Source organism: Brachyistius frenatus, unplaced genomic scaffold (genome assembly GCF_029030835.1).
Source record: "Brachyistius frenatus isolate BFR_SWC_R1_liver_20210118 unplaced genomic scaffold, ASM2903083v1 Contig_132, whole genome shotgun sequence".
In the NCBI taxonomy this organism is placed as follows: Eukaryota; Metazoa; Chordata; class Actinopteri; family Embiotocidae; genus Brachyistius; species Brachyistius frenatus.
The window spans coordinates 1015531-1043103 of NW_027210731.1; the positions used below are offsets into that span (position 1 = coordinate 1015531).

The window sequence follows — 27573 nt, forward strand, 5'->3', positions numbered from 1 at the left end:
ATTTAAAAAAAAAAATTATTGTCATTTTAAAATATACGTCTCTAAATGTTTTGCGAAATGAAGAATTGATTGCGTTTCAAAGTCTCGTGATAACATTGGTTAGGCGTGCGAATGACGCAGTTTGGTGGCCGGGGAGGGAGGAGGAGGAGGAGGGAGGAGAGGAGGGGAGGGGAGGGGAGCGTAGCAGCAGTGTAGGAAAAGAGGAGGAAGCAGCGAGGATGGCGGAGTCACACCTCTGAAGGTAAAGCAGTTATTTTATCACATTAACAGCAGACCCTTTACTCCCCCCCCCCCTACCTCCTTCCCTCCCTCCCTCCCACCCTACCCACCCCGCAGCAGCAGCAGCAGCAGCACGGTAACGCGACCCTCGGGAGACTACGCGCTCGCCAGCCCTCCACCCCCCCCCCCACTCCCTCCCTCCCTCCTCCCCCGGTAAAAGGCGTGTGTAACGCCGGAGTGTAAAATTTTTTTTTTTTTTTTTTTTTTTTTTGCGGTGGCGAGTACGAACGCACTCTTTTGTTTCGGCTTTCGGAATGGCCGCTGTTTTTCGGTGTTTTCTTTCCCCACCTCGGCTCGTGTTCAGTACGGGAACGGCGCTTGTGCACCGTCGTGTCAGCGAGTTCGCACCGCGCGTCGCCCGCTCGCCTTAAAGGAGATCCTCCTCCTCCTCCTCCTCCTCCTCCAGGCCCGTGGCTCCTTCTTTTTTTCTTTTTTTTGGGGGGGTGGGTGTCTGCTAACCCCCCTCGGTTGCGCCCAGCTGGCTGCAGCAGAGATTTCCCCCCCACCACCACCACCACCACCACCACCCCCTCATCTCTCTCCGTCTCTCCGGAGGAGGACTCTCGGAGGACGGGTCGGTCGGTCGGTCGGTCGGTCTGCGTCCCGACAGCCGCTCGGCTCGGGCCTGCGTTAAAACACACACACAGATGAAGCTAACCGCTGGGTCTCGAGTATTTGGAAAAATGTAAAGGTAAAAAAAAAAAAAAAAAATCTCCGACACCCTCCGCGCTGCTGTGTACCGCGTAAAACAAACAAAACAACAGAAAAGGTGCAGTTTGTTTTAATATTCGTGTTTCCATATTGAAGGTGATGTTTCGTCTTCCTCGTTTTGAGGGAATCGCTCGCGAAATTCCGGTTAGCTGTTTAGGCTAACATAGCTCGCTAGCTGACGTTAGCAAATTTAGCAGTCTGGAATAACTGACGTTTGCTTTTGCTGTTGACGTTTTAGCTTAGCTCGTTTTATTTCCTGCCTTGTTGTCACTCGTTGTTTTGTTGTTGTTGTTGTTGTTGTTGTTTTTTAACAGGCTCGACAAACGGTGTTTTATCTTTGTTTTGTCTTTTCCTTTTTCTTTGGAGTATTTGACTCCTATAGCTCTTACGTTGTAGATGTTGTTTCCCCCCCCTCCCTCCTCCTCCTCCTCCTCCTCCTCCCCGGTCGCTTCAACGGCTGGGCTCGGCTATCAATAGACATTTATTTATTTATTTTTATTTATTTATTTATTTATTTTTATAGCCTTAAACCGACTTGGGTTTAGGTTGAAGAGTAGCGGTGTTCCTGTCACAGTAATGACCGCGAAGGGTGGCACCCTAACCCCGACCCCCCTCGTCTACTTGTGCTCGTTCATACACGATGGGTGTAATTCATTAAATCGTTTTTAAGGGCGACTCGACTTGGAAGTGACCCGTTTTGTCGGTAATCATGTTTGTGAGGATTTTGTCATTGGCACCACGTAAGCCATCCAGCGGGCTGGGTCATGTGGAGAGCTTGTGTGTAGTAAGTAAGCAAGCAAGCAAGCAAGCAGCTGCTGCCACCTCACCTCTTGTTTTTAAGCAATGGTGCCTCTTGTATCACGCGTTGTAATTCATCTTGTACTGGCTGGCCAAATTGTCCCTGATTTGTAATTTATTGGATTTTGAGTCGTAGCTGACTTGTCAAGCAACAACATCAGCGGTGGATTTTTGTCATCTCGCAAGCACTTTAGTTTGTTTGCTTTAAATGTGTTTTTTTTTTTATTTTTTTTTTTTTTAATTGTTTTCTATTGCTGCATGTCTTATTTGATCCTGAAGGCATTGTAATGGATAAGCGTAGGAGAACAGTTCTACTCGGGCCTAAATGCACTGACATTAGCAGATTGGCCCAAGATATCCTTAATGGAAACTTCATTAGTCGTCCAAGTAGCACTTTATATGGTGCTTGTTGTGGTAGTTTTTGATGGACACGCATTAGCTTTTCTTTTTTTTTTTCTTCTTCTGCAAAGCCGTATATGAGTTGAGCCTCCTGTTGGCACCGACTTAATCGTTTGTCACTGCTGGAGACATTGCCCGTTGATTCGGGATCTTTGGCCAAAAAGCACCACATGTACATCTTTAAAAGGACCCTCGCACACACATCCTCACACCAGTATAATAAAACAATTGTAAAGGTACAATGTAAAGACTGTAAACGCACACAGAGCACCTGTCGATAGCACCGTTTTCTGATCAGAGTATGTTTAATTTTATTGTTACCCTGAAATTCTATCTTTTTTTCTTTTTTTTTTTGCACCCTTAATGTTTTTGTTTTCTTAAATTTCTGACTAGCCCTTCTCCTGCTTGGGCTATCGAGGCTATCCAGTCACACATAAGCATTGAATGCGATTGTTGTTTTTACAGATTCTCACCAGATGAATGCATACTTAGGTGGGGCTGTAGGCTTAGAGTAATGTCAACGCTCACTGGGTCAGGTTTGTTTAGGGGCGGTAAATTGGTGTGAGGTTATGCGTAGTACATTAAACAGATTTTTTTTTTTGGGGGTCTGACAAAGCACACTCAATACCTTGGTATAAACCGTGAACTGGTACAGACAACCCACCAAACCTGTCAAAGTCATTTTCTTCTGGCTCATGTATATGGAAGGTTATTTTCATTCTTGAAGTATGTGGGGTTGTTTTTCAACATCATGCAGCTTATACAAAGTCCACCTCAACATTCATTGAAATGTTAATTTATCTACATACGTTTGTAATATCTAGTATCATATCTAGGACTATTATGCATAATATCTGTTGAGAGAGGCAGGAAGGTCCACTTTCTTTTCAGCATGAGCAAGTTTTCAACTTGCAGCAGTTCTGTACAAATGTCACTGAAAGAGGCGCACAATGAAAATAAATGGCACTGGTGTGTCCCTGCACGTGTCGCATGTCACCAGCCTTTAGTGTTTCAAACTCCTTATTGTTTTTTTAACAGGGCAAATTGGGGAGTTTGTGAATGCTGCCTTTCAGAGGAAACAGTCAAAGGATCTAAATTGAATTTTGGCTCCATGTAGTTATATCCAGTCATTACACTAGTACACTACACTAGTGGACGCTGCCTCAGCCCTGTCCGCAATGAAAAAAATGTAACAACCTGCAGATCTGTTTTTCCATTTTAATACTAAACCCTTGAGTTATTTTGAAGAAACCCCAGCATTCATTTGAAAGGTTGAAAGGGGAGTATAACAGCTTTGCTTTGGTTACTATGTTGTGTTTAAGACTAGGGTTAATAAAGAATAAGTTCCCCCATGTCCAAGGAAGGGAACATTAGTCATTAAATGCAGACATAGATCTACACAGATAATGTTTACATACAGATTATTATAACCACCAGAGTGATGCACCAAGATAGGGACAAAGTGTACAACCATAAAAGGAAGTTGCTTGCACGGTTGGGTTTACATGGCCCCAGCGGTTGGGCTTGTCTGGCTATTCTCATTTTATGTTAATAACTATTTAGTACACAGACTTGCCTCTTATAGCCAGTGTTAGATTTCCATCTCTCTATGTATGAGAGGCAAAAAGAGCAGCGGATACCTTTGTATTATTTACAGAACACACTGTAAGTCCTTCTACCATGTAGAATGCTATCGACTGAACATTTTCTTTTACCCAAAAGGTCATGTGACCTGTTGTCGCGGGGTCGTCATTCTTTGAAAGCCACTTCTAAAGATTACTCCCAGCAGTACTAACCTTTTCACTTGGCTCTGATCCTGAGCCAAACCTGCCTCTCTTTTTGCGACAGTTTAACTTGTGCTAGTGCTGGAGAACTTTACACAGTCACCGAGGTACAACAGCAACGGAGACTAAACAGAGACAGGCCCGCAAAGACACACTGGCTCAGTTTGTCATGTAAAGACTGGAAGGACTGTGTTTTTTGCTGTCTTTTAGACAAAAGTATCAAATGTAATTGTTGTGTGACAGATTTAATAGGGGATGGCTGACTTGCTGTATTCACACTTAAGTGGGGCCGTAGGCTTACAGTAATGTCAACAGTCGCTGGGCCTTGCTTGTTTAGTGGGAGTAATTTGGTGTGAGGTTATGCTCAAAACATTAATCAGATTTTTCTTGGTCTGGTAAAACCCACTTCACATCACGGTACTGACAAACCCACCAAACCTATTGAAATGTTTTGGATTTTTTTTTGGTCTCATTTATAAAGGAGAATATTATCAGGGTTAGGGTTAATTCTGTCAATATAGTGAAGCTTGCATTGTACACTTATTCCACTGAAAGGAGTGGAAGTGCAGATCTGGTGAAGCAGTAAAGGCTTAATTTATGTCCAGCAATATGTTAGTTTTTAACTAACAACATATCAAGTTGCCACTGGTGTGTCCCTGCATGCGGTGCTTATTGCTGTTTTATTTCACTATTGTTGTGCGGCACTGTTATTTTTTTTTTATCAAAGCACAATTGTGAGTTTTGAATGCGGCTCACTAGAACAAACATTGAAAGGATTCAAAATGAATTTGGCTTCAAACTCTTCGGACAAAAAAAATGCTTCAATCAGTTCTGACGCTGCGTCCCCTTTTACAATGATGGTAGACGATAATATTCGAAGTCATTTCATTGACTAGACATTTTTGGCACTGACAAATTAATGCACTGTAAAAAAAAAAAAAATTGTGTTTCTTTACTATGAAAAAAACTAATTTTCATACTAAAACATTGTCACTTTACATTTTTTTTTTAATTTGGCAAGCTTTAAAATCTCAAATTTCTTCTGGTTGCCTAATTGGGCAGGTGGGTCACAATATTATAGGCATCAGAGACGGATATATTGAACTCATTATTTCAGTTTTTGTATCATTAGTTGTTGTTTTTTAATCTGGAAACATTTTTGATGTTTGTTTGAGGCATCGATCTGCAGAAAATAAGTAGCTTATTTACATTTCCTTTCCAGCGTTTTCCTTACTTTTTCAACAGGGGAATATTGACCTGTGTTCACCACAAAATCACAAGAAGTTTATTGATAATAGTGGCAAGCTGTTTTGTCTTTTAGTAAATATTAAGATAAACTTAGAAATCTTAACAAAATCTCTTTTTTTCTCCCCCCCTGACAGCAAATAACGGAGGGATTAAATAAAACCTTGATGACCTTTGCAGCTTGAAAGAACTTCTATCCGAAGGTCCTGGGATTGTATGCAGTTCAAGTCCTTAAGCATGTGGCCCATGGATGCCACGACCCAGCTACTTCAAAGGATTTTTTCTGCCATGGCATTTTAACAAAGGAACAAAGTATCATAAGTATCCAAAATACCTTTGGATCAAAAGGCCTTTTTTTTTTTTTTTTCCCCAAGAGTAATCATAAATTTGAGGGCCTGCATGGGGATGTTTTCTTTAAAAGCCTCCTTGGCTGTCGGCGTCCCTTTTTTTTCTGAATAAGTAACCTGACAAGAGACTCCCATGAGCAACTCTGCAGGAAGCCCGATAACGTCGACATGAGTAGTACTTTAGGCAAAGAAAAAGATTCGAAAGAAAAGGACCCCAAAGGTGGTCCAGTGGGTAAAGAAAGGGAAAAAGAGGCGAAGGCTCTGGCCAGCTTAGTCAAGGATGGGGGCAAAGAAACGAAGACCAAAGGGAAAGATGCCAAAGAAGGAAAGAAGGACACCAGCAGCTCGACACCGGGTGTTGCCTTCTCTGTTGACAATACGATAAAGCGGCCAAACCCAGCACCAGGTACACGCAAGAAGTCCAGTAATGCAGAGGTGATCAAAGAGCTGAACAAGTGTCGGGAGGAGAACTCGATGAGATTGGACCTATCGAAACGGTCCATTCACATGCTGCCCACCTCCATTAAGGAGTTGACGCAGTTGGCTGAACTCTACTTATACAGCAACAAGCTGCAGAGCCTGCCGGCTGAGGTGGGTTGCCTATCAGGCCTGGTCACTTTGGCCCTCAGTGAGAACTCCCTGACCAGTTTGCCCGACTCTCTGGACTCCCTGAAGAAGCTTCGAATGCTTGACCTCCGGCACAACAAGCTGAGAGAGATACCAGCTGTGGTCTATCGCCTGACATCTCTGGCCACGCTGTACTTGCGCTTCAATCGCATCACGACAGTGGAGAAGGACATCCGAAACCTGTCCAAGCTCACCATGCTCAGCATCCGCGAGAACAAGATTAAACAGCTACCCGCAGAGATAGGTGAGTAAAACCTGCGCGTGAAGACGCGATGAATTCCTCCGATTTAGGAAGGACGGTAACCTTATTGCACTATGGACTGTAGCGCTGATGGTCACAGAGCACACGCCCTACTTCAACTCAAGAAATACTACACATCCCGTTTTCAAAGTCTAGATTAACAATGTTGTGAGGCTCACCCTTGTGTCTCGTTGACTCTCTGTACTGCAGGAGTCATGGTTGTAAACTTGGTTTTACAAATTGACAAATTCAGTTTTGTCAACTTTGAAATCAGTATTTCACTTCTGTGATAAGGGAATGAGACCGTTGGCTTGGATGTCTTCAGTGGGGCCGGAGTATATTATTGAAAGCATTTTCCTCCTAAATTAAGTAATGTATGAATTTGGTGCGCATCTTTCTGCAGGGGAGCTATGCAGCCTCATTACTCTGGATGTTGCCCATAATCAGTTGGAACACCTACCGAAGGAGATTGGAAATTGCACACAGATAACCAACCTTGACTTGCAGCACAATGAGCTCTTGGACCTCCCAGAGACTATAGGTAATTTATCTTTTTTTTTTTTGCATTGTGAATCCAGCTAGATTTGAAAAATATATTAGGCAGAAAAATACTTAACAATACATTTTTTTTTTTGTTATTGTTTCAGGCAATCTGGCAAGCATAAATCGCTTAGGTCTGAGATATAATAGGTTGTCAGCCATCCCCAGATCATTAGCCAAATGTCGAGAACTGGAGGAGCTAAACCTTGAAAACAACAACATTTCAGTGCTGCCAGAGGTAAGTAGAACAAGTCATTTCTTCCCAAATATAAATACTGAATAAAAATGAGTTGCAGCCCTAATTTCTGTTTCCTGTAATGCTGTTCAAATGCAAAATTGACAACATCAATGTCGTCTCGGAGGCCGGACCCATCTGTACCAGTGCTTCTTAACAGTATAAAACCAGTTTATATCCAAGCGTTGCATCATGTATGGGCACTTTAGTTGCAAAGTGTCGTCACATCGTAAGCACAGTCCTTAAGATATTCATTCACTAAGGACTGGGCAGAAATCTGTGGGCTTATCTTAAATACTTGTTGTTTGCCATGCTTGTAGCTCATCCTCTTAAATTGCTGTTTATTTCTGGCCAACTAGTACATCCAGTGTAAAAATCCCTGCCGCTACCAATAGAGTCCTGTCCTGATTATATGCTTTCTGTGCTTCATCAGGGCCTGCTGTCAAGTTTGGTAAACCTGACAAGTTTAACACTGGCGAGGAACTGCTTCCAGTCGTACCCTGTGGGGGGGCCATCCCAGTTCTCCACCATTTACTCCCTCAACATGGAGCACAACCGCATCAACAAGATCCCCTTCGGCATCTTCTCCCGGGCCAAAGTGTTGAGCAAGCTTAACATGAAGGTATACATGCATGTTTGTCTGTAAAATTAGTGAGATCAATTCTGAAGTCACCTATTTATAAGGTCTCTCAACAATGGGGAAATAATTAAGAGTAATTACCATCTTCATTTTGTCTGCTGTATAGTTTACATCACGCCATCACATCATAATAAAACCAGGGATTAAGAAGCCCTTTTCACGACAGACATTTTTAACTTGACATGGAAAGAAAAGTAGAGTCACTGATAACATTAACAATGGCTCTATTCTTTTTTTTTTTTTTTTTTTTTTTAGTTTTTCAGTAAGATGTGAAAATCAGCCAGGAGGCTGAAACTGAAGCAGCTCAATGGAATTCAAACATTATTAATAAATCTGTTTTTTTCCCATGCTGACATGTTAAAATATCTTTCGCGAAAAAAGATGAACATGTGGTATTGAAATGGCGCTTTGTGTGAGCTGTACAAAAATGTTCCTTTTCGTCATCAACCTTGTGTTATTTTGTCTTTGCTATTTGCTGCCGTAAGAGTGGATATAATAAAACACTTAAACAGAAAAAGGTCCAATAACTAAGTTTAAAAAAAAAAAAAAACGGCTAAGTTATACATACTTTTTAAAATATCTGAAGGTGGGTAAAGAATCAGGAGATGTGTAAGAAATCAAATTCTGTACTTGCATGTTGCAAACAGATGACTACATTTTCTGGTGCGAGTTGTGCCACATTAGTTCAACAGGGTAGATTAGAACTGCATAAAAGAAAATGCCTGCTTACCCTTTACCATTTGTTCTGTGCACTGAATAAAGACAAGAATGAGCAGCACGTCTATTGGCACTTAATATTTGGCCTTTCGGCGCCAGGCTGTAGTCCATCGGTCCGTCCGGCCTCTGGAACAGTGCCGTCTGTCCTCGTGTTGACCCGCTGCATTGTCTCTGATATTGCTGGTAAAGGTATGTCATTGTCTTCCTCAGGACAACCAGTTAACGTCTCTGCCGTTGGACTTCGGCACATGGACTAGCATGGTTGAGCTGAACCTGGCCACCAATCAGCTGACTAAGATCCCGGAGGATGTCTGTGGTCTTGTCTCTCTGGAGGTGAGGATTTGAGCTCGCCAGTGAATTTGAGCTGACCGTAACGATTTTGTATAATTGTTACAATCATTTCCACATTCATCTGTACGAAAATAGTAACACAAATATCACATTTCATCCACTATTCCTACGTCGTTTTCCACCGTTTAATGATGTGATTAGACTCCCTTCTTCTTCTGTGGTTTAATGGCACGTGAATAGAGAACAAGCTCCACTGTTTATCTCAAAGAGCTTAACTTCTAATATTCCATCAACTGCAATTTTGATAAGCGTCGACTGATGTTAAGGATTTAGTGACGAAGCCAACACCATGGACAATAAATTGTTGTTCTTCTTCATGTGTTATTAAACTAGGATTAGGCTTACACTATGATAGTGGCATAAAATACACAAAACAAATTATAAATTAAATCATTGATTGCATTTGTATGACAGTCGTCAAATAAAAACTCGTGATGGTGACAGCCGTATTGCGTATGCAGTATCCAATAGGTCATATTTTGTGCCAACATAGTGTAGCATACCTGTTTTGTTTTCACGGTGCAACGAGAAAGAGATTTTGCATATATCATTTCTTTTATTCTTTAGGCAGTTTCATGATGACTTGCGTGGCTCTATTTTTGTGAATAATAAGTTCAGAACATTGTATTTCTGATCCTTAAAGTGAAAAACGTCTTTATCTTCACAGGTGTTAATATTGTCCAATAATCTTCTGAAGAAGTTACCACACGGCATTGGGAATTTGAGGAAGTTACGGGAGCTCGACTTGGAGGAGAACAAGTTGGAATGTCTACCTAATGAAATCGCTTATCTTAAAGATTTACAGGTCAGTCTTCCACATGCACTTCTTACGTTCACGCTTGATGTGGATACCGGGGGAGTTTTGTGTTTTGAAATATCTTGGCTCACCACTTGTATTCACAAGAAGCCAGGAACTAGAACCAGAAACTAATAAGACACCAGAAAAACAGTTTACGGGATGGAAAGATACTCAAACGGATGTCTTTTCATGCATCAAATTATAAAATGTAGAGCCGTGTCCTTCGCTATGTTCATATTTTTAGTTTTAAAGAACAGATTACTGGACATGCTGTCTGCCCATTAGATAACCACCAACAGTTGGTCTCCACAGTTGGAGGATACATACAGTGGATTCAGACCCCTTAACATTTTGCACAATCTATCTTGTCTTGTTTTTATGTCTCACTGGTATTCATAACGGAGATGAAAAGAAAAACAACTTAAGTTAAATCAATGTTTTGCGTATTGGCCTTTGAATCAGCACCAGTTCTCCGAGGTGCACGTCCTCACAGTTTTTAAGGCACTTGGCATGTTGAGCTCCGTGGGGGTCTTACCATCTGTTGCAGGACCACTTGTTCTTCTTGTCGCTGAAGATTGTCTTTTAAGAATCTGGCTGTTTCTTTGGGCCTGTTTTTAGAATGATTTTTATTACATAAAAATAAAAAAAAAAAAAAAAAGCATCCAAAGTGCCTAAAATCTGTTCACAGTGCTGGAAGTTTTTTTTAAGAAGGGCTTTCACACAGAGGAGCAGGCCCGATTCCCGTCTCTTATGTCACTGAAAATGTCCTGAAAAATGATTTCACGACGAGTGAGAAACCTGAAAACATGAAGTTCAAGGAACGCTCTGCACACATACATCAGGGCGAAGTTATAAAGCCGTTTCTAAATCCACCGTAAAACCTGATGATAAATAGTTGTATTGACAACTTGTGGGATGTTTCTAAAGCGCGTTTACTGTTTTGTAATGACACTGTGGGATTGGTAAATGTGCGCAGCGCTTACACTTTTGACAGAATGGAAAAGAACTGAAATATTTATTCCTTCAGTAACACTTATCTAGATGTACGTGGAACGTTGGAGGCTGATTTTCAGTTCTTTGCGTTTTGCGCTGGTTCATTGTGCTGAAAGTGCGTTGGTCAAAGATATCATCGTTTGATTGAAAACTTTCTCTGCTTTCACGTTAGAAATTGGTGCTGACAAATAATCAGCTGACTACGTTACCCAGAGGTATCGGCCACCTCACCAACCTGACTCATCTGGGTTTGGGAGAGAACCTGTTGCAACACCTTCCTGAGGAGATCGGTAAGTCCTCCGCTCGTATCCCCCGACGACGTAGATCGGCGACGCGCTCGGTCGATCTGCTCAGGGCTGAAAAATGTTACGTCGCTAAAGTTTCCTTCATTGATGGTGCGGAACCAGAACCGATCCAGAGACGTCCCACCAGGAGTCACCTGGAGTCCGTTTTTAATAGATGAGTGAAAATGGATTTTTTTTTTTTTTTTTTGCTTCTTGGCTATTTGTTCATAAAGTTAACGAAAAACAAATAAAATTACACAGTAATCAAAATGGAACGCCCCCCCCCTCATACAGAGGACATGCAGTTAATGTTTACAAAGAAGTGGAACAAAATGTATGCGTGTACGTACGTACGTGTTCTCGGGACAACAATTGACGAGTTGATAGTAAGACTTCATTCTACAAAAGACAACAAAACAATAATGTTTTTAAACTAAAAATTTCTCCTAAAAGCTAAATATAACCAACAGGATTTGAGAGCTTAACAGTCACGTATGTCCCACCTCTAAACCTTTCCTCTGCGATTAGTCCAACCCGGATAGGTAGGTTACTGCTGAGGTTGACGGTTAAGCCAGAGATTAAAATGGGTGGAAAAAAAGAAGCTGAAGGTCGATGTATTCTCAGAACTTTCCGACTTGGAGAACTATTAAGTTGCTGACCAGCCAATCCGAGTGTCCCCCTCACGTTTAAGATGTTATTTTTTTAGATAGAAATATGAAAAATCACATTGTGAGAATTTTCTGATTGTTATTGTCATATGTGAGATGTTTCTGATGGATGGTCAGGTTTAAAAAAAAAAAAAAAAAGGAAGTTTCAGACTCTTGACATTTTTAGGACAAAACAATAAATGGAGATTAATAATATTTATCAGTTGCAGCCTCAAGTGTCATGTTTTAGTAAAGAGTGTCGTGATGAAAGAATCAGTCATTTAATCTTAAGTATCTGCTGATACAGTCCTGATCTGATTTTCCTCAATAAACCAGCTTCACGCTGCTTCACATGCATTAAAGTTATTAAAAATCAAATCAGTGCATATGCTTTAACAATTGAAAAATTCTGTTGTGCATCAAAAAAAAAAAAAAAAAAACCTACGGAGCTGTTCTTTTTAATGTTTTTATTTTTATTTACATTTTGCGCAAAATAAAGTAAACCAAAAAAAAAAAAAAAAAAAAATTCTTTGTCACAAACGTCTTAAAACGTTCTCTCTTCAATTCCACGTAGTGGGAACAAGTCGTTCGAATTAGTTCCAACTTTCACACCTCCAGACGCGACCGTCGACGGCTGGAGCGGCTGCCGGTTTGGTTGTGTCGTGAATCTTGACGCCTGCCTCATGTCTGTCCGTAGGCACACTGGAGAACTTGGAGGAACTGTACCTCAACGACAACCCCAACCTGCACAGCCTCCCGTTCGAGCTGGCCCTCTGCAGCAAGCTGTCCATCATGAGCATCGAGAACTGTCCCCTGACCCACCTGCCGCCCCAGATTGTAGCGGGAGGCCCTTCCTTCATCATCCAGTTCCTGAAGATGCAGGGACCGTACCGTGCCATGGTCTGAGCCCGGGGCAGCTCGCCGCCAGTCCCGCTTTAGCTCCAAACCCTCCCACTGGCTCTGCGCCCTTTGGCCCGCCCTCCTCCCCCACCCCCTGCCACCCCCCCCCCACACACTCCCCCATCCCCCCTCCACGTTATGTGCATCATACACTGTAAAGGAAACAGACTCGCCGCAATCAGTGTCGGGTGGGGGAGGGAGGGGGGGGGGGGGGGCAAAAACAGAAGGAAGAAGGAAGGAAAGAAAGAAAAAAAAAAGGAGGAGGAGCTCGACGAGGACAACGTTTCTTTCGCCGACCGCGGGCAGAAACCAGGCAAATCTTTGGAGACTTGACTTGTGCGCTGCTTCAGAGTTCATGGCGGTCATGTTAGGACCCCGGCCACCCCCCCCCCCCCACCCCACTCATCTTTCATTCCGAATCATACGAGGAAAATATTTCCATCTGTTTGCCAAAACTGAAGATATATAAAGTTATCTATATTGAGTAACTGTGAGCTAAGTGGCAAGTCTTTCAACCATATAAACCGTGCTCCCATTGCCAATGTATTTACAGTAATTACAAGCATCTATTACGTGAGCAAGGATACAACTGTATGCAAAAACAAACAAAACAAAGTCTTTGGAACTTCTCATTTACTGCTGCTGCCGCAATTTTAACTTTTGTCACCTTGTTATACTTTTGATATTCCCTTTTTTTTTTTTTTTTTTTTTTTACGTCATCTTCGCATCATAACTTATGTTAGTTGCTTCTTGACCACAGAGAACAAAGGTCTGATGATGGTGTGTTTCAAATTTCTTTTTTCTTTTTTTGTATTTTATTTTATTTTCCTTTTTTGTTTTGTTTTCTACTTAATAGGGTTGTTTTTTGTTTTTAAAACTGTGCCTATGTTTAGAGTGACCCAGTGGCTCATTTCTAAACACAATTATCCATGAGAATACAAAGATATAAATTATTTCATTAATTTTGTTTTTATTATTATTATTATTATTACTGCTGATGTCATTTTTTTTTTTGTAATTTTTTTTTTTTTACTTCTTTTTTTTTTTTTGTATTCCTTGTTGCATTAATCTGTCGGATCAAGTGATATCAGAGTTAAAATAGGACGATTGGAGATCTTTTTAATGAATAGCAGCAGTAGTTGTTCAACATTAAGCTAGTAACGTATACATATGAGAAATGCCAATCACACATGCTTGAAGACAAAAAGAAAAAAGCAACTTCTCCAAAACGGATGGCGCTACGCCCCCCCCACCCCACCCCCCCGTCGATTTATTGATTTTGTGCGACAACGAAAAGGTATTCGAAAAAAATTCAAACGTACATCGGTGATGGGATAAATGATAGATGTTTTTATATATGTATACAAATTGTTGCCTTCGGTGCAATTTTTAGTTCCGTTTATTCGTTTGATATTATCTTCAGTGTTGAGGCTGCGTAGCGTTCATCCAGTTGATCGTCGACCGACATATCAAGCGTTTCAAAAAGGCGTTTTCGGAGCAGGTGGCGAGTGTATCGGAGCTTCAAAAGGATTTGATAATAAAACATTGACAGGTAACTCCTTCTCGACACTTCTTTTGTTTTGTTTTTTCTGAATTTTTCAGTATTTTTTTTTTTTTTTTTGACAGGGTCTCCTAAAAATCTTAACTACATTACAGAAAATATTCACTTGATTTATATTGATTTTTTTTTATTTAATTTTTTTGTCCCACACTGTCTCAGCAATGCTGCTGCTCTTATGCACTTTTTTTTTTTTTTTTTTTTTTTTTCTTAAAGACATTGGCATCCTCTATGTTAAAGACAAAAACACAATAGCCTCTCATTGGTTATTTTGAATGGGGGCATTTTGTTTCTGAAGTATTTTATCTGTTTATCATGTAAATTTGTATCAATTAAAGATAAATGCTGAGTTTGGTGGGTTCAGAAAACGCTCACAACTTTCTCCGGAAAGTTTTATCCTGTCGATCTTAAAAGGAGCTCCTGAACCGGCCTCAGAGACATTTTAAGATATCCTGCTTTCTCCGTTTCAAAATGGCTTTTCTGCAGTTCAGACGAACGTTGTTTATTTGAAATCGATTTACGTTGAGTGTTTTCTTTTTACTTAATGATGAAATCTGCATTGAATTAGTATTATTTCAAGTGACTGTACATTAAAAATCCCAACAAAAGGTAATCAAACCAAACTTTTTTTTTTTTTCCTCCTTTTTTTTTTAATTTGGAAAATGTTTTGCATCCCAGTTCTATATTCAATCATGATTCTGTTTTGTATTGAACTGAGTGGGTCTACTTTCTTTGCAGCAGCTTGGTGTGTTGTAGTGGGCTGTGGTCCGGTCTCCCCCGACAGGAGGCCTGAGCGACGAGCGCGCCACAGCTCACCTCGGGGTCGGGTCGGGTTTCTTGGGGAGGGGAACAATGAAACGCTGCTTCTAATTTACCAGCAGAACCTGTTGCTGCTTTTCATGGACTTTAAAAACATATGCTGTTCAAGACGGAGGGAGCCGGGCAGGGCGGGGATGCGGGACACGATTCCACTCCCAACACCGATAACGGACCCGACTCGAAAACCTGACGAGGGACAAATCCACTGACCTTTTCGATTCGGCGTCGGGGCCCGGTGGTTTTCACACAGATCAAAATCGTTTGGACACAATGATGAGACGACACAACAAGGTGCATATTTGAGCCTAACGCAGTTACAGTACAAGAACTGTCGGAAAAAGACAAAAAAAAAAAAAAAAAAAAATGTAAAAAGGGCTTTCTGTGTTCACGCTCAACAACACACCGGAGGCATTGCATTCCTGGGTTTTATATAAAAGCTTTGGAAGTTTTTTTTTTTTTTTTTTTTTTTGTGTATTTACTTTTAGCTGTAAACAATTGTGTGAAAAATGCCTTCAACGAGTACTCAAAAAGTGAGATGTGCATTAGGTATGCAGCGCGAGTGCTGTGACCCATTTTTACATTCAGTCTCTTCTGTTTTTACTTTTTTCACGTGCCATTTTGTGAGGTTGAGAAAACCAGTGTGTGAAGACGCAGCGGATGGCGGGAGGCTGAGGAGGAAACTGAACTGGGCTGATCGGCTGCAGAGCATTTATCAGATGGTGGAATGTAGTTTTTAAACGCGTGGTGGGGGGGGGGGGGTTGACCGACTGGCCCCTTCGGGTGGAGGTGGGACCCGTTGATGGAACAAAGTGGTGGCGACGTGTTGCGTACTGGTGCATCCAAAATAATTGGGAGTATTTGTGTTTATTTTTCTATTGTCAGTGATTTGAGGCCATGGAGAGCATCGCAGAATCAAAGTCATTCGCTCCTTTTTCTTTCTTTTTTTTTTTTTCCTGGATCACTCAACGACGTGTCATTTTCTTGCCTGGTTATTTTGTACAGGAAACAAGCATGTTGAACACATATTTGACATGATTTGTCTGGGTCAGAATTGGGCGTTTCTGCATAGAAGACTTCGATTTAGTGGCTATTTGGTGTATCTGCAAATGCTCCCTTTTTGTATATTGCAAAGGGTGTCGAAGCATTGTGTGGCAATGCTTATCCTACTTAATCTACATTGACAAGCAGCCTTAATGGTCTTTTTTTATGTGTTTGTTTGGCTATTCCTTGTGTCTATGGCCACTGACTGTACTTGCTGACAAGCAACTGGTCGTTACGATGTAAATTTGGGTCTAGTTTCTTCTGTCTTATTTTTTCCTTTTACTCTGTACAGTAATCTGACGTTACGGTAGACTCAGTATTACACGATCTGTAATGTGATGAGAGTTTTACAAGAAGACAGAAGACTGCAATGGAAGATAATGCCATTATGCTACCAAGTGGATGTGCATTAGCTTACGTCTCGCTTGTCTTTGGCATTAAAGGGGAATTCCACCAAAACTGACTTGCATTGTTATTTTGCAAAGACTTTTTCCCTACTTTTTTTTTTTTTTTTTTTTTTTTTTTTTTTTAATGTTCTCAAGTCAAATCAGGTTTAAATTCAATTTGTAAAATTTAGTTTCTGCAACCTAAGTAGTTTGAGATATTTGATTTGGCACTTTTTGATAGGAAGGAATGATATTCTTGTTTTCAGAAAAAACACACACCGCTTTTTTTTAAAATTTTTTTTTAATTATTATTATCATGAGAGGACATAACTTCACTTTTTGGAATGTAACTTGGCCAATTTTGGTGGAACGGCCCTTTTAATGTAAAGCTGCCCCGCTCTTTCCAACCGCACACCTCTCTCTGAATCCTGCCCACTTACACACCCTTCTATAGTATCTCCATACATTTACTTGACTGCCTTATGCGCACCAAGCGAAACCTTTATGACCGTTTGATTCCATCGACAAAGACAGATAATCATTTCTCTTTTATTTCGTTCTTCAATGTCGGTAAAGGGATCTGGGTCCTCCGATTGAACAGACGTTAAAAGTTTTTGGGTCAGTTGTCTCTTGACTGGACGCACAGATGCAGACATGACTACCTCTATGTGAGTCTTCATTGCTAACCACAGTGACCAAGATCCAGTCTGAGGTGTTTCCACCTGTGTGAAGCCGCCTGTCGGCAGCACCAGCTTGGTTTTGGACCAGCAATTAAACAACTATTTGTTTTACTGAGCACCCTCTTGTTTTATTTTGGATATATGCCTTTACTTGGCATTATCTGGCAAATTTTTTTTTTAAAAAGAGGAAGAAGACACTGATTTCTGTGCTTGGTTGTAAATGACAAAACTTAATCAACGCCGCCCCATTGTAAGACAGTTATCCTGAAACCAACTAGTTGCAGAGTGCTACTTTGCAAATGAGTGAAAATGACCATGTTTGGTGATGTTCTGTATGTACATACATCTTTTTAACTGTAATAAACTGATAAATATTTACAAATTTATAATGTGTGTAAATAATTAATTAAACATAAAACTTTTTGGTTTTTGTTGAAGTTACGGGGACTTTTGTGCTGCCTCTCTCTGTTTCATGCTACAGTGTTTTCCCTAAGTTTGGGGAGGACTTGGATGTACTTATTTAATTGGGGTTTTGGGGGGGGGGGGGTCCTTTCCCAAGAAAATGTCTACTTCTACATCTTTCAATTAAAACACAAGCTATTTCACATCATTTGATTATTCTCGTGTCTTTGAAAAATCTTCCAAAAATGTAGGAAAGCCAGGGCAGGTACTAACACCTAAAGAGGCATAGGACATAAGACTTTCCGGTGACGTCCGCTGCAGAACAAGCAGAACTGTTAGATCTGGGAAAAGCAATATAGTTGATTTGATGCTTTCCACGATGATTTGGCTTAAGTGGTGCTGAAAACTACAAGGGCATGGCACCTAAACCTTATTGGGTAGGGTAAACCATCCCTTATAGAAAAATATGTCACGAGAAAGTCTCATTATAGTATGTCATCCAAAATTTCACAAGAAAGTCATAAAAAAGTCGTATGATAGGATGTTCAAAATGTCATAAACAAGTCATATTATTATGTATTTGACAAGTTTGAAAACGTCCTCAAAGGCGTTCTTGATATATTGCATTCACGAGAACTGGACTGACAAATGACAGAAAAGTGAGATCATAGGAACCTTGAACTTTGACCTTTGAACACCAAACTCATCACTTCACCCTTGAGGCCAAGTGAACGATTGTGCCACGTTTGAAAAATTTCCATTCAGGCATTCCTTAGATATTATGTTCCTGTGAATGTGTCAAATTGGGGGTAATTGTGACCCCCCCCCCGACCTTTGACTCTCAAACTGTAATCAGTTCATCCTTGGTACCACGTTAATCTTTTCACCAAGTTTAAGGACATTCCCTCAAGGTGTTCTTGAGATATTGTCTTAATGTCGTAAATAGGTACGAACAAACAATCTGGAAGCATGAGACCTACAGCCACGGCAGAGGCATAATAATAATAATAATAATAATAATAATACCAAAAAAACCCTTCTCCATATTGCTGAGGTCAGTCCATTTACTGTCACTGTTTACACCATCTGGCATCTCAATACAGAAAAATATCAGTATCTGAATTCAATTCTTGATTTTGGCGCGACAAACAAATTCCAAAATTAAGTTGAAAATCTAAATATACCTAAAAAATGTACAATATTTCCACACAGAAAAAAAAATATGCTGTCAACCGAACCACACACGAACATATAACTCCAAACATTATTTTTATACATCCATAAGGGGTATGATTTAAATTCACCATAAACTAAAATAATATTGAATAAACTTAATCAAATCTTTCTGCAAGGTCGGCACTGTTAGTGCTCACTCCTCCTCTTCATCACCCATAAATAGTCTCTAAATGTTTTCACACCTGTTTCCTGTTTCTGCTGATCTATAATTTTACTTTTTCTAATAGAAGAGTGTCTTGCTTTAACCCACCATTTTATACTGGGTGCTTTTCCTAATCATGGTGATCAATTCCGTGGCATGCAGGGAAACATATCTATGATTCTTGGTTCACGTTTAATAAAACTATTTATAAACACTAACAGAAAAAAAACAAAAAACAAGCTGCAACTCCTCTTCTTCACGGTTCCTCTGGGAAATACTGGTGACTGATTATCTTTCCAGTTCAGTACCTAAAGCATCCTTCAGAGAACCCACCTGAGAAAGGAATCACACAAGTTCATTATAACCGTGGCTTATCCAGGATTTATCTCATCTAATTTACATTTCCTGATATTCAAGCTGATAATGTTAAGAAATATATGACCAAAACTCCCATAAAAATGAAGCTGATTATTCTCTCCATCGTGATTGATGGTTTCCCAGAGAAGTTTAATGGGAGCTGCTGCTCTTCTCTTTTCAAACCTGATCACATGCAGCACTGCATTTAATTTTTTTTTTTTTTATCTCCGTTTATTGACTGGCTTACATGGTTATAACATGTGTTGAAATATGTCTATTGGTACATTTTAACACCGTTTTTACAAATATTTATTCGGCTGTTTTTTTTTTTGTGGACTGAAGTTACCTTTGTCTCTGTCCAGTGCAACACCGCCCCCTACTGCTGAATTCAAGTCTTAGTATGACTGAAGGTTGAATCAGCCTCAATTTGTCTTATAAATAACACATAATACCGAGAGCTTTCACAACTGACGTCTGAAACTCCAGCTCTCTCTCAGGCTACTGAATTGGCGTCTGTCATCTTGTCTCACCGAGTTGTGCACAGATGCACAGCAGTCTTCACAGCACGTTTATTCTCACCAAAGGAAATCACCCGAAAACACAGCAGAACCCCCGAGCGCACCCGAGTTCCTCACCCAACTTGTCACACCTCCAGTATGCATATCTTGTGCGTTTCCCCGCAGAGTTGTCCCGTCTGAGCTTGGGGAGGCTCTTGCCGGAGACGACAGGTGTCACTGTATCATTGCGCTTTCGTCTGCGCCCTCATGCACCAACCGGCGCCACGACTCAATGTTTACCCCCAAAACAGCGGTCAGTCCGGCGCATGAAGCTCCCGGCTGCTGTTATTTCACCCGGCTGGACTGACAGTTATTATGCGGCTGATCTGAGCCCTGCTGCGTGCGCGCGTGTGTGTGTGTGTGTGTGTGTGTGTGTGTGTGTGTGTGTGTGTGTGTGTGTGTGTGTGTGTGTGTGTGTGTGTGTGAGAGCTGCGTCTCACAGGTGCGCTTTGAATATTCACTCTGTTCCAGTTAATAGCCTCCCCGGCACATTTGTGTTCAACAGGCTATCATCGCAGGGCGAAGTAAATATCTAATGATCCATTCGGAAGCGTTTTCCTCAAGAAATTAATATCGGTGGTCCATATTTCCATCTCGTCACGCTCTGCAGGGGAGAACGGGGTCAGCAACGCACTTCCGTTTCCGTGGGAACAGGTTTGAGTGACACGTGCTCAAGTGCTTGTCCTGCACACACAACGAGGAAAAGCTGCACTCACACAGGTAGTAAAAAAAAAAATAAAAAAAAAAGTTCCATTTGAAGTAGAACAATTGGGGGTATATCACCACTCAAAGGTTATAGACGCTACTTATTACAATAATATTAAATAAACCGATATAGTTTCACTATTTGAAATGGGGAGTGGGGGTGAGGGGGTGGGACAATTTTAGGAAGGATCAAGGAAGTTTATTAAAAAGTATCAGAGAACACGAAAATAATTGGTTTCGCATTTACATTAAATCATATTTATAAATATATCAACATAAATAACAGTTTCACAAAAATAAATATAGCCTATGAATTTGACTGTGTTGGAATACAATTTTGTGAATGTTGAAATTAAGTGATCAAATTACTGTAATTTACTGTATTTCTGATCATTTTTCAATAACTTTGTATGAACAAAGTACTTGTGTTGACTGACCATAGATAGTTTGTTTTGATTTAACACAATTCTATAAATTGCTACCAAAGCGACAAAAAAAAAAAAATGTAAAAAAAGATTTTTTTCATTAAAAAAAAAATCAAAAAAAAAAAAAAAAAAAATCAGTGTAACCAATGTTCACTATTGAAATGAATAAATACAATGATTCTTTTTTTTTCAGTGCTGAATTTTTCTGGATAGACTAACAACATTATTCTTCACTTATGCCCTTCGACAGATACTTATTAACTTATGTTACTTATGATATTGACAGAATTATGGATCTTTTGAGGAAACGTCGTGGAAATCATTTTGGAATTGAAAGATCTAGTAATTAAAGCATCACAGAAGCATCACAAAATCCTGCATTATTAATTATAATTACTTAATTATTAAATTAATGCATTATTGCATTAAAAGAAAAGAAAAGAAAGAAAGACTGATTTAAAAAAATCTGAGTAAAAATAACCTGGCAAGACAGACAAAAAAAACCACACATACAAGTAAATAAATGCACTTTTCAACTATTCTTAATAGAGAAAAATGAAAGACCAGACTAGACGTGTGAACCCTTTGCTGTAAAAAAAAAAAAAAATGGTTGCGTACGTACAAGCATAAACACCTGCACATTGAGTCACTATTAAGTTCTGGAGTTTTTTTTTAAATTTTGTATGGAGTGGCAGCACTAGTGTGAGACTCGCAGGATTTGCACAGCACTGATCAAAGCTGGAGGCACGATCATTACATTGCTTTCATCCACTGGGTGCGATACTGAGTCTCGTTCTCTGATTGTATCCTCCCACTGTTTCTCATAAATTTCCTCCGCCGTGATTTTCTGATTTAAAATTTTCCACAAAAGTGGAACTCAAACAATGTATTAAGTAGAGATTTTGTGGTAAAAATGGGACTGTGACAGTTTGATGAATCCCACGATGGATAAAACCTGATAAATTTGCTGAAAGAATACAAAATAAGTGAACTCCATCCATAGAGAAGAGGGGTAAGCGTAGAGTCTTTGTGATTTATGTGTGCAATTCCAGAGGAATATTGGCTAAAAATGTAAGATCGTAACTGTGCCTGAGTCTGAGAAAACGTAATTACATTTTTTTTCAAGGCTGACACTGGATTAGTTGTAATAAAACGCAACCTGCATCAGACCGATATCACACCAAAGCGTGCACTACACTAGTCTGTCCACTAGCGGATCCTGTGTCAGTGTCACATTTCGCCGCATCGCTTTAGCGTGAAAAGTACACGCATGCATGACGAGAATTGAGGAAGGATGTCATGTGATGAGGAAAAAAACAGCACAGAGACTGGGTGCAGAGTTCTGCTGTCCCCCGGAAGATTGAGGTTTAGGTCTGTGAGAAAATATAGTGGATTTCTTTTGAGTAACTGAAGTAAATTACATATATCGTGATGTTTTTTTTTTTTAACATATTATAATCCAAATGGGATCCCCCCCCCCCCCCCCCCCCCCCCCCCCCCCCCCCCCCCCCCCCCCCCCCCCCCCCCCCCCCCCCCCCCCCCCCCCCCCCCCCCCCCCCTTTGGTCTCACTCACACCAACGTGACACTGACACAGTATCCTTTAGTGAACTGTCAGGTGTATTACACACGTTGTTTTGATTTTGTGAGAAAACAAAAGTTACTTATACAAAGTAACGTATTTAACTTGCGTCATGTATTGTCAGTCACCTATTTTAACCCAAACCGTGATCTTTTCCTAAACCTAACCACATGTTGTTGTTTTTTTGCCCAAACCTTCTAGGCTTATAGGCGAGGCAAAAACATGACACTGACAGAGCATCCTCCAGTGGACTGATAGATATAGTACACGCTTTGGCGTGATACTGGGTTGCCTGCTCGAGTTAAAAAAAAAATTCTGTATCATTTTAGTAACAATTTTCCTTATTGTTGAATTATTTTTGCATGTTTTTTTTGTATCACCGTCTCATTTTTATGCTAACTAATAAAATGAAAAACTCGTTTCTTTCTTATACATTGTCTTGCACGCTGCTGGTTCATTTCATGTAAATTGAATATAAAATGTCAGTCTAATAAATCGTCATGATCATGAATGAGTTTGTAAAGCTGCAGCAGCTGCTTTCATTACCTGATACATTTTAAAAAAATTGGACAAAATCAACATCATTTGAATGCTAAATGTGATCTCATTAAACAGCACTGGCTGCAGATACCAGTGACACGTCATCTGTTACACGAAATTAAAAGCTTTATCTTATAATATGTCATATAATTGTAACATTTATACTAAAGAAATGTTGAAGATTATCCCCGGCTCTCCAACAGGCCTCTGGTGATCACTGATTTAATTACAATATGAGGCCACAGATGGACAAATAGAGAGAGAAGACTCTCCAACAGGTTTCTACATTTTGAAGAATCAGTTAACATCCTGCACTTCATCACAGATCCTACTTCCTATTGGTAAACACTGAAGTACCTTGTCAGGTGTGTCCTTTGGGCAAATAGAACTCAAAGACTTCTGAATCAGTCTGACGTCTGCTCGTCACACAGTCTGGGGACTCCCTCATGTGTTCCACATGAAGTGTAAAAGGTGGCAAAATAAATTAAGTTTGGACAAAGGAATAAAATGCTTCTGTTGATTTCATGGTGTGGCTCTGGCTGCAGCTTAGCAACAGAGCTGCACTGCAAAAAATGTCTGTCCCAACAAGTCCGATTGTTCTAAATATTTTTCTCTTTTTTAAGGTAAGAAAACATTTACTGGCTTTTCATTGTTTTCATCCCAGTTTTACTTTTTCTCCAGGAGTTTTCTTACTCTACAAATTATATAGAACTTTTACACATTTACTACAAATAAACCTGCATTTCCTCGAATAAGCTTTATTTTTTTCATTTTCTTTCAGGATATAAAGTTTTAATTATTTTGAGGCATATTGCTAGACACAATTATACTTGTTGGACACGGTTAGAGTTATTATAAATAGCAATTTAAATTAACATTAATTTGAGGCTGCATTTGTTCCTATTATTTTGTCCAAAGCCTGCGCCTGCACGTCTCCTGTCATATCCATGTGTATATGAATATAATTTAATTACATTTTTTTCAATGTTCATTCGTGATAATTTAACCCTGATGCATTTTTTTTCCTCCTCTAATTCCTCCACGGTACAAAAAAAAAAAAAAAAAAACCTCCAGCTGATGTTGCCAGACAAACACGGCATGGCAACGAGCCAGTGTTGACACTCCGTGGACGCACGGTGACCCGGTGAGAGGGACACTTTTTGCAGCGTGCGGGCTATAAAGAGAGGGAGTGGCGCACTGGAGAACACTGAGGAGAGAAACTCCACACGCAGGCAGAAGCACGGCAGCGCCCGGGATAACGTGATTAGCGCTTTATTAGGTCCGCTACTGAGCACAACTAGATGCAGTACAGAGATCATTAGGTGGAGAGACAGGAGAGATATAAAGGAAACGCCTCATCCGCCACATGGATCTTCTTTGCTTCCTATTAATCTGCCTAAAGAAGTTACCCACTGACAGTTTTTTAATGCCCGTGCGTCTCCGGCGCTGGAGAGGTTGTGTCAGCACCAGATGCCTCAAGTAAGACGATCTCGCTTTTTATGTGGCTTTTTCCTCAGTGTTTTTCCAGGTTAAAGTAATGTCTGAGCTGATTACAATGTAAAAGAAATGTATGTATTGATTGTAAATAACAATGATAGCAGTGTAGGGTCTGATTTATTTCCTTGTGTGGCTTCATATTTTCAGATGAGCTGCCAGCCCTATGAATATTATCGGTTTATCCTTGAGGAGGCTGTACACAATGAGAGAGAAAAATCTGGGACTGCCTGAGAGGGGTGATTCAGTTCCTTCCTTTCTCTGCCCTGCTGTGAGCTACTAGCTCCGTTCTTCCTGGTGGATGATATTTGTTAACCTCAGGTGAACTCACATAGGAAGTGGGCCAATCTGCTCCGATGGAGTTTGACAACGAGACCAACCTGACTCTTCCCAGCGTGGCCCCTTACAGCCTCCAGATGTCCCTGCCGCTCACTGTGCTGGTGGGGATCATGATCCTGCTGACAGTGTTTGGTAACGTGCTGGTGGTCATAGCTGTGTTTACAAGCCGGGCCCTGCGGGCTCCACAGAACTTATTCTTGGTGTCTCTGGCATCAGCGGACATTTTGGTGGCGACACTAGTCATGCCTTTCTCCTTGGCCAACGAGCTGATGGGATACTGGTACTTTGGTGAGGTGTGGTGTGAGATATATCTTGCACTTGATGTTCTTTTCTGCACCGCCTCCATTGCCCACCTCTGTGCTATCAGCTTAGACCGCTACTGGTCCATCACACAGGCCATCGAGTACAACCTGAAGAGGACACCGCGTCGCATCAAGTGTATCATCTTCATTGTGTGGGTCATCGCAGCAGTTATCTCATTCCCACCTCTAATCACCATGGAGAAAGAAAACAGCGAGGAGGAACCTGTGTGTAAGATTAATAATGATAAATGGTATGTCATCTCCTCCTGCATCGGGTCCTTCTTCCTCCCCTGTGTCATCATGGTGCTGGTCTATGTGCGGATCTACCAGATTGCTAAGAAGAGGACGCGGGCGCCACCGGGAGACCGGAAGCGGAGGGACCTGCCGAAGACGGCCGCCGTCGCTGCCGCCAACCAGAAGCAGAACGGTGTGGGTGACGCCGAGGAGCGCCTCTGCCACGAGAAGCTGAACGGTGAACGGGACATCGAGCTAAAAGAGGGAGTGAGAGGAGAAGAGGGAGCAGACGAGGAGAAAGGTGAGGTCAACGGGGTGGACATTGAGGAGTCATCCTCGTCGGACCACAAAGTCAACACTCCATGCTCGATTAAAAAGAAGTCAACCAGGGTGAAGCCACGACACACCCAAATCAAACCGGGGGATGCCGATGGCCAAAAGCGGGTGCCGAGCACCAAAGGAAGCCGCTGGAAGGGCCGGCAGAACCGTGAGAAACGCTTCACCTTCGTCCTGGCTGTGGTCATTGGAGTGTTTGTCATCTGCTGGTTTCCCTTTTTCTTTACATACATGCTGATGACACTGTGCGAGTCCTGCCCTGTGCCCGACACCCTGTTCAAGTTCTTCTTCTGGTTCGGCTACTGCAACAGTGCTCTGAACCCCATTATTTACACCATCTTCAACAACGACTTCAGGAGGTCGTTCAAAAAGATTCTGTGCAAGAGGGATGCTCGAAGATATGTATGACTGACTCCACCTTTATGTATTTTTACTATTATAGTGTACATAGATTGTAAATCCCATTTACCACCGTGCATGGATCAGCGGTTTGTGAACGCTCTCGGTATAACTGCTTGGAAAGGCTTTCCCAGGACGAGCTTTACGTGCAGCATCTTTGTTTCAGAACATCCGCCACCCACAGCTTCAATACCGGCCGGGATCACACAGAGACAGGTTTAAAGTACTAAGAAGCACAGTGAGCACACGTTTTTATTGTAACTGCTATTTTTATTTTTTATAAAAGAAAAAAACAAAAACATAGTGAAGTCCATGATGTGTAATGTATTTTATGAAAGTATGTGCAAAATGATGTGTCTGAATATTTGTCTCTATTGTCATCATTATGGATTCAGTATTGTGCCACTTTGTATGATCTGATGATAAGAATGATAATGATGGGGGTGATGACAACTGATGGGAAAAATGCAGACTCTTTAAAGAATAAATAAAAAACATTTCCTAAAATGGTCACGGATCCATATTGAACATCTGATTGGTGATGTCATCTCAGTATGTATGTTACACTGGGCTGGCACACAGTCTGGTGTCACTCATTGACATAATGCATTCCCTCGGCACTTACTTACTAACCGTAACAACTAAAGGCCTTTCTGTAACTGTTACGCTGACTCTAACCTTAACCCTAAAACCAGGTCTTAACCCTTCAAGAGCAGACTGTGTCTCTGGGGACCTCTAATCTTTGTCCCCATCGTGACACAAGTCCCCATAGGTGGGTGTGCATTTGAGTTAAAGTCCCCACTGGGATATAAAAACAAGCTCACTAATTCACACACGAGCCACTAGGAAAATGGGAGATGAGAGGCAGAAAGGCACAGCCGCAACAGACAAAGTCTGAATTGGCTTTCAGAGGATGATAAGGTGTTGAGGGAGAGTTCCCGAAGTGAAAAGCTCTTTTACCTGTCACTCATGTGAATGCATGGAAACGTAGGGGCAACGGGCCCCTCGTGCAGAGAATTGGAGATTTCCAAAGAAAAATGCAAATTCACTGGTCTGTTGAATCTGACCTTTGCAAGAGATTAACAAGGAGCTGGCTCTTAATGAGCCTGAACAGAACATGTGCAAATGTTCTTTAGGTCCCTGGATTATTCATGTTTGTGAAAAGATGGCGGTCTTTTGTCTGAGATGTCAAATTCCCCAAATTAAACAGAATTTGTAATCTTTTTTTTTCCTTTTTTCTTCCAAGCTTCAGATTTCAGCCAGTTTATGAATCAAATTCTGCTTTTGTAGTGTGAGGCACGGGAAGCGGAAAAGTCACGGTTCATTTGCCGTCTTGTGTTACCACCGTATGCATCATTTGACGCCTGTCAAACCAGAACCTGAGTGACTGGTCTATCTCTCCCTCTTGTTTCCTCCGCTCTCACTATCAAGTCCAGAAGAATGACTGAATAAAACAAAAGAGCGACTATCATCTGTGCATTGAATACAGAGAATGTAGCTTTTC

The 27573-nt window shown here is 41.0% G+C and overlaps 2 protein-coding genes across 3 annotated transcripts; both read left to right on the forward strand.

Annotated features, from left to right (window-relative positions):
- Positions 1–174: 174 nt before the first annotated feature.
- On the forward strand, positions 175–14120 carry shoc2 (SHOC2 leucine rich repeat scaffold protein). 2 transcript variants are annotated; one of them, XM_069714614.1, is made up of 9 exons: positions 175–241; positions 5354–6434; positions 6835–6972; positions 7079–7209; positions 7640–7828; positions 8774–8896; positions 9582–9719; positions 10879–10996; positions 12335–14120. In XM_069714614.1, exons 2-9 carry the CDS (start codon positions 5732–5734, stop codon positions 12541–12543), a joined length of 1749 nt encoding a protein of 582 aa, XP_069570715.1. In that variant the 5' UTR covers positions 175–241; positions 5354–5731; the 3' UTR covers positions 12544–14120. The 2 variants fall into 2 exon arrangements, with proteins under 2 accessions (XP_069570715.1, XP_069570714.1); XM_069714613.1 differs by lacking the exon at positions 175–241 and adding an exon at positions 794–970.
- Positions 14121–24188: 10068 nt separating this feature from the next.
- On the forward strand, positions 24189–26785 carry adra2a (adrenoceptor alpha 2A). The gene is made up of 2 exons (XM_069714591.1): positions 24189–24444; positions 24610–26785. Exon 2 carries the CDS (start codon positions 24816–24818, stop codon positions 26076–26078), a length of 1263 nt encoding a protein of 420 aa, XP_069570692.1. The 5' UTR covers positions 24189–24444; positions 24610–24815; the 3' UTR covers positions 26079–26785.
- Positions 26786–27573: the final 788 nt, after the last annotated feature.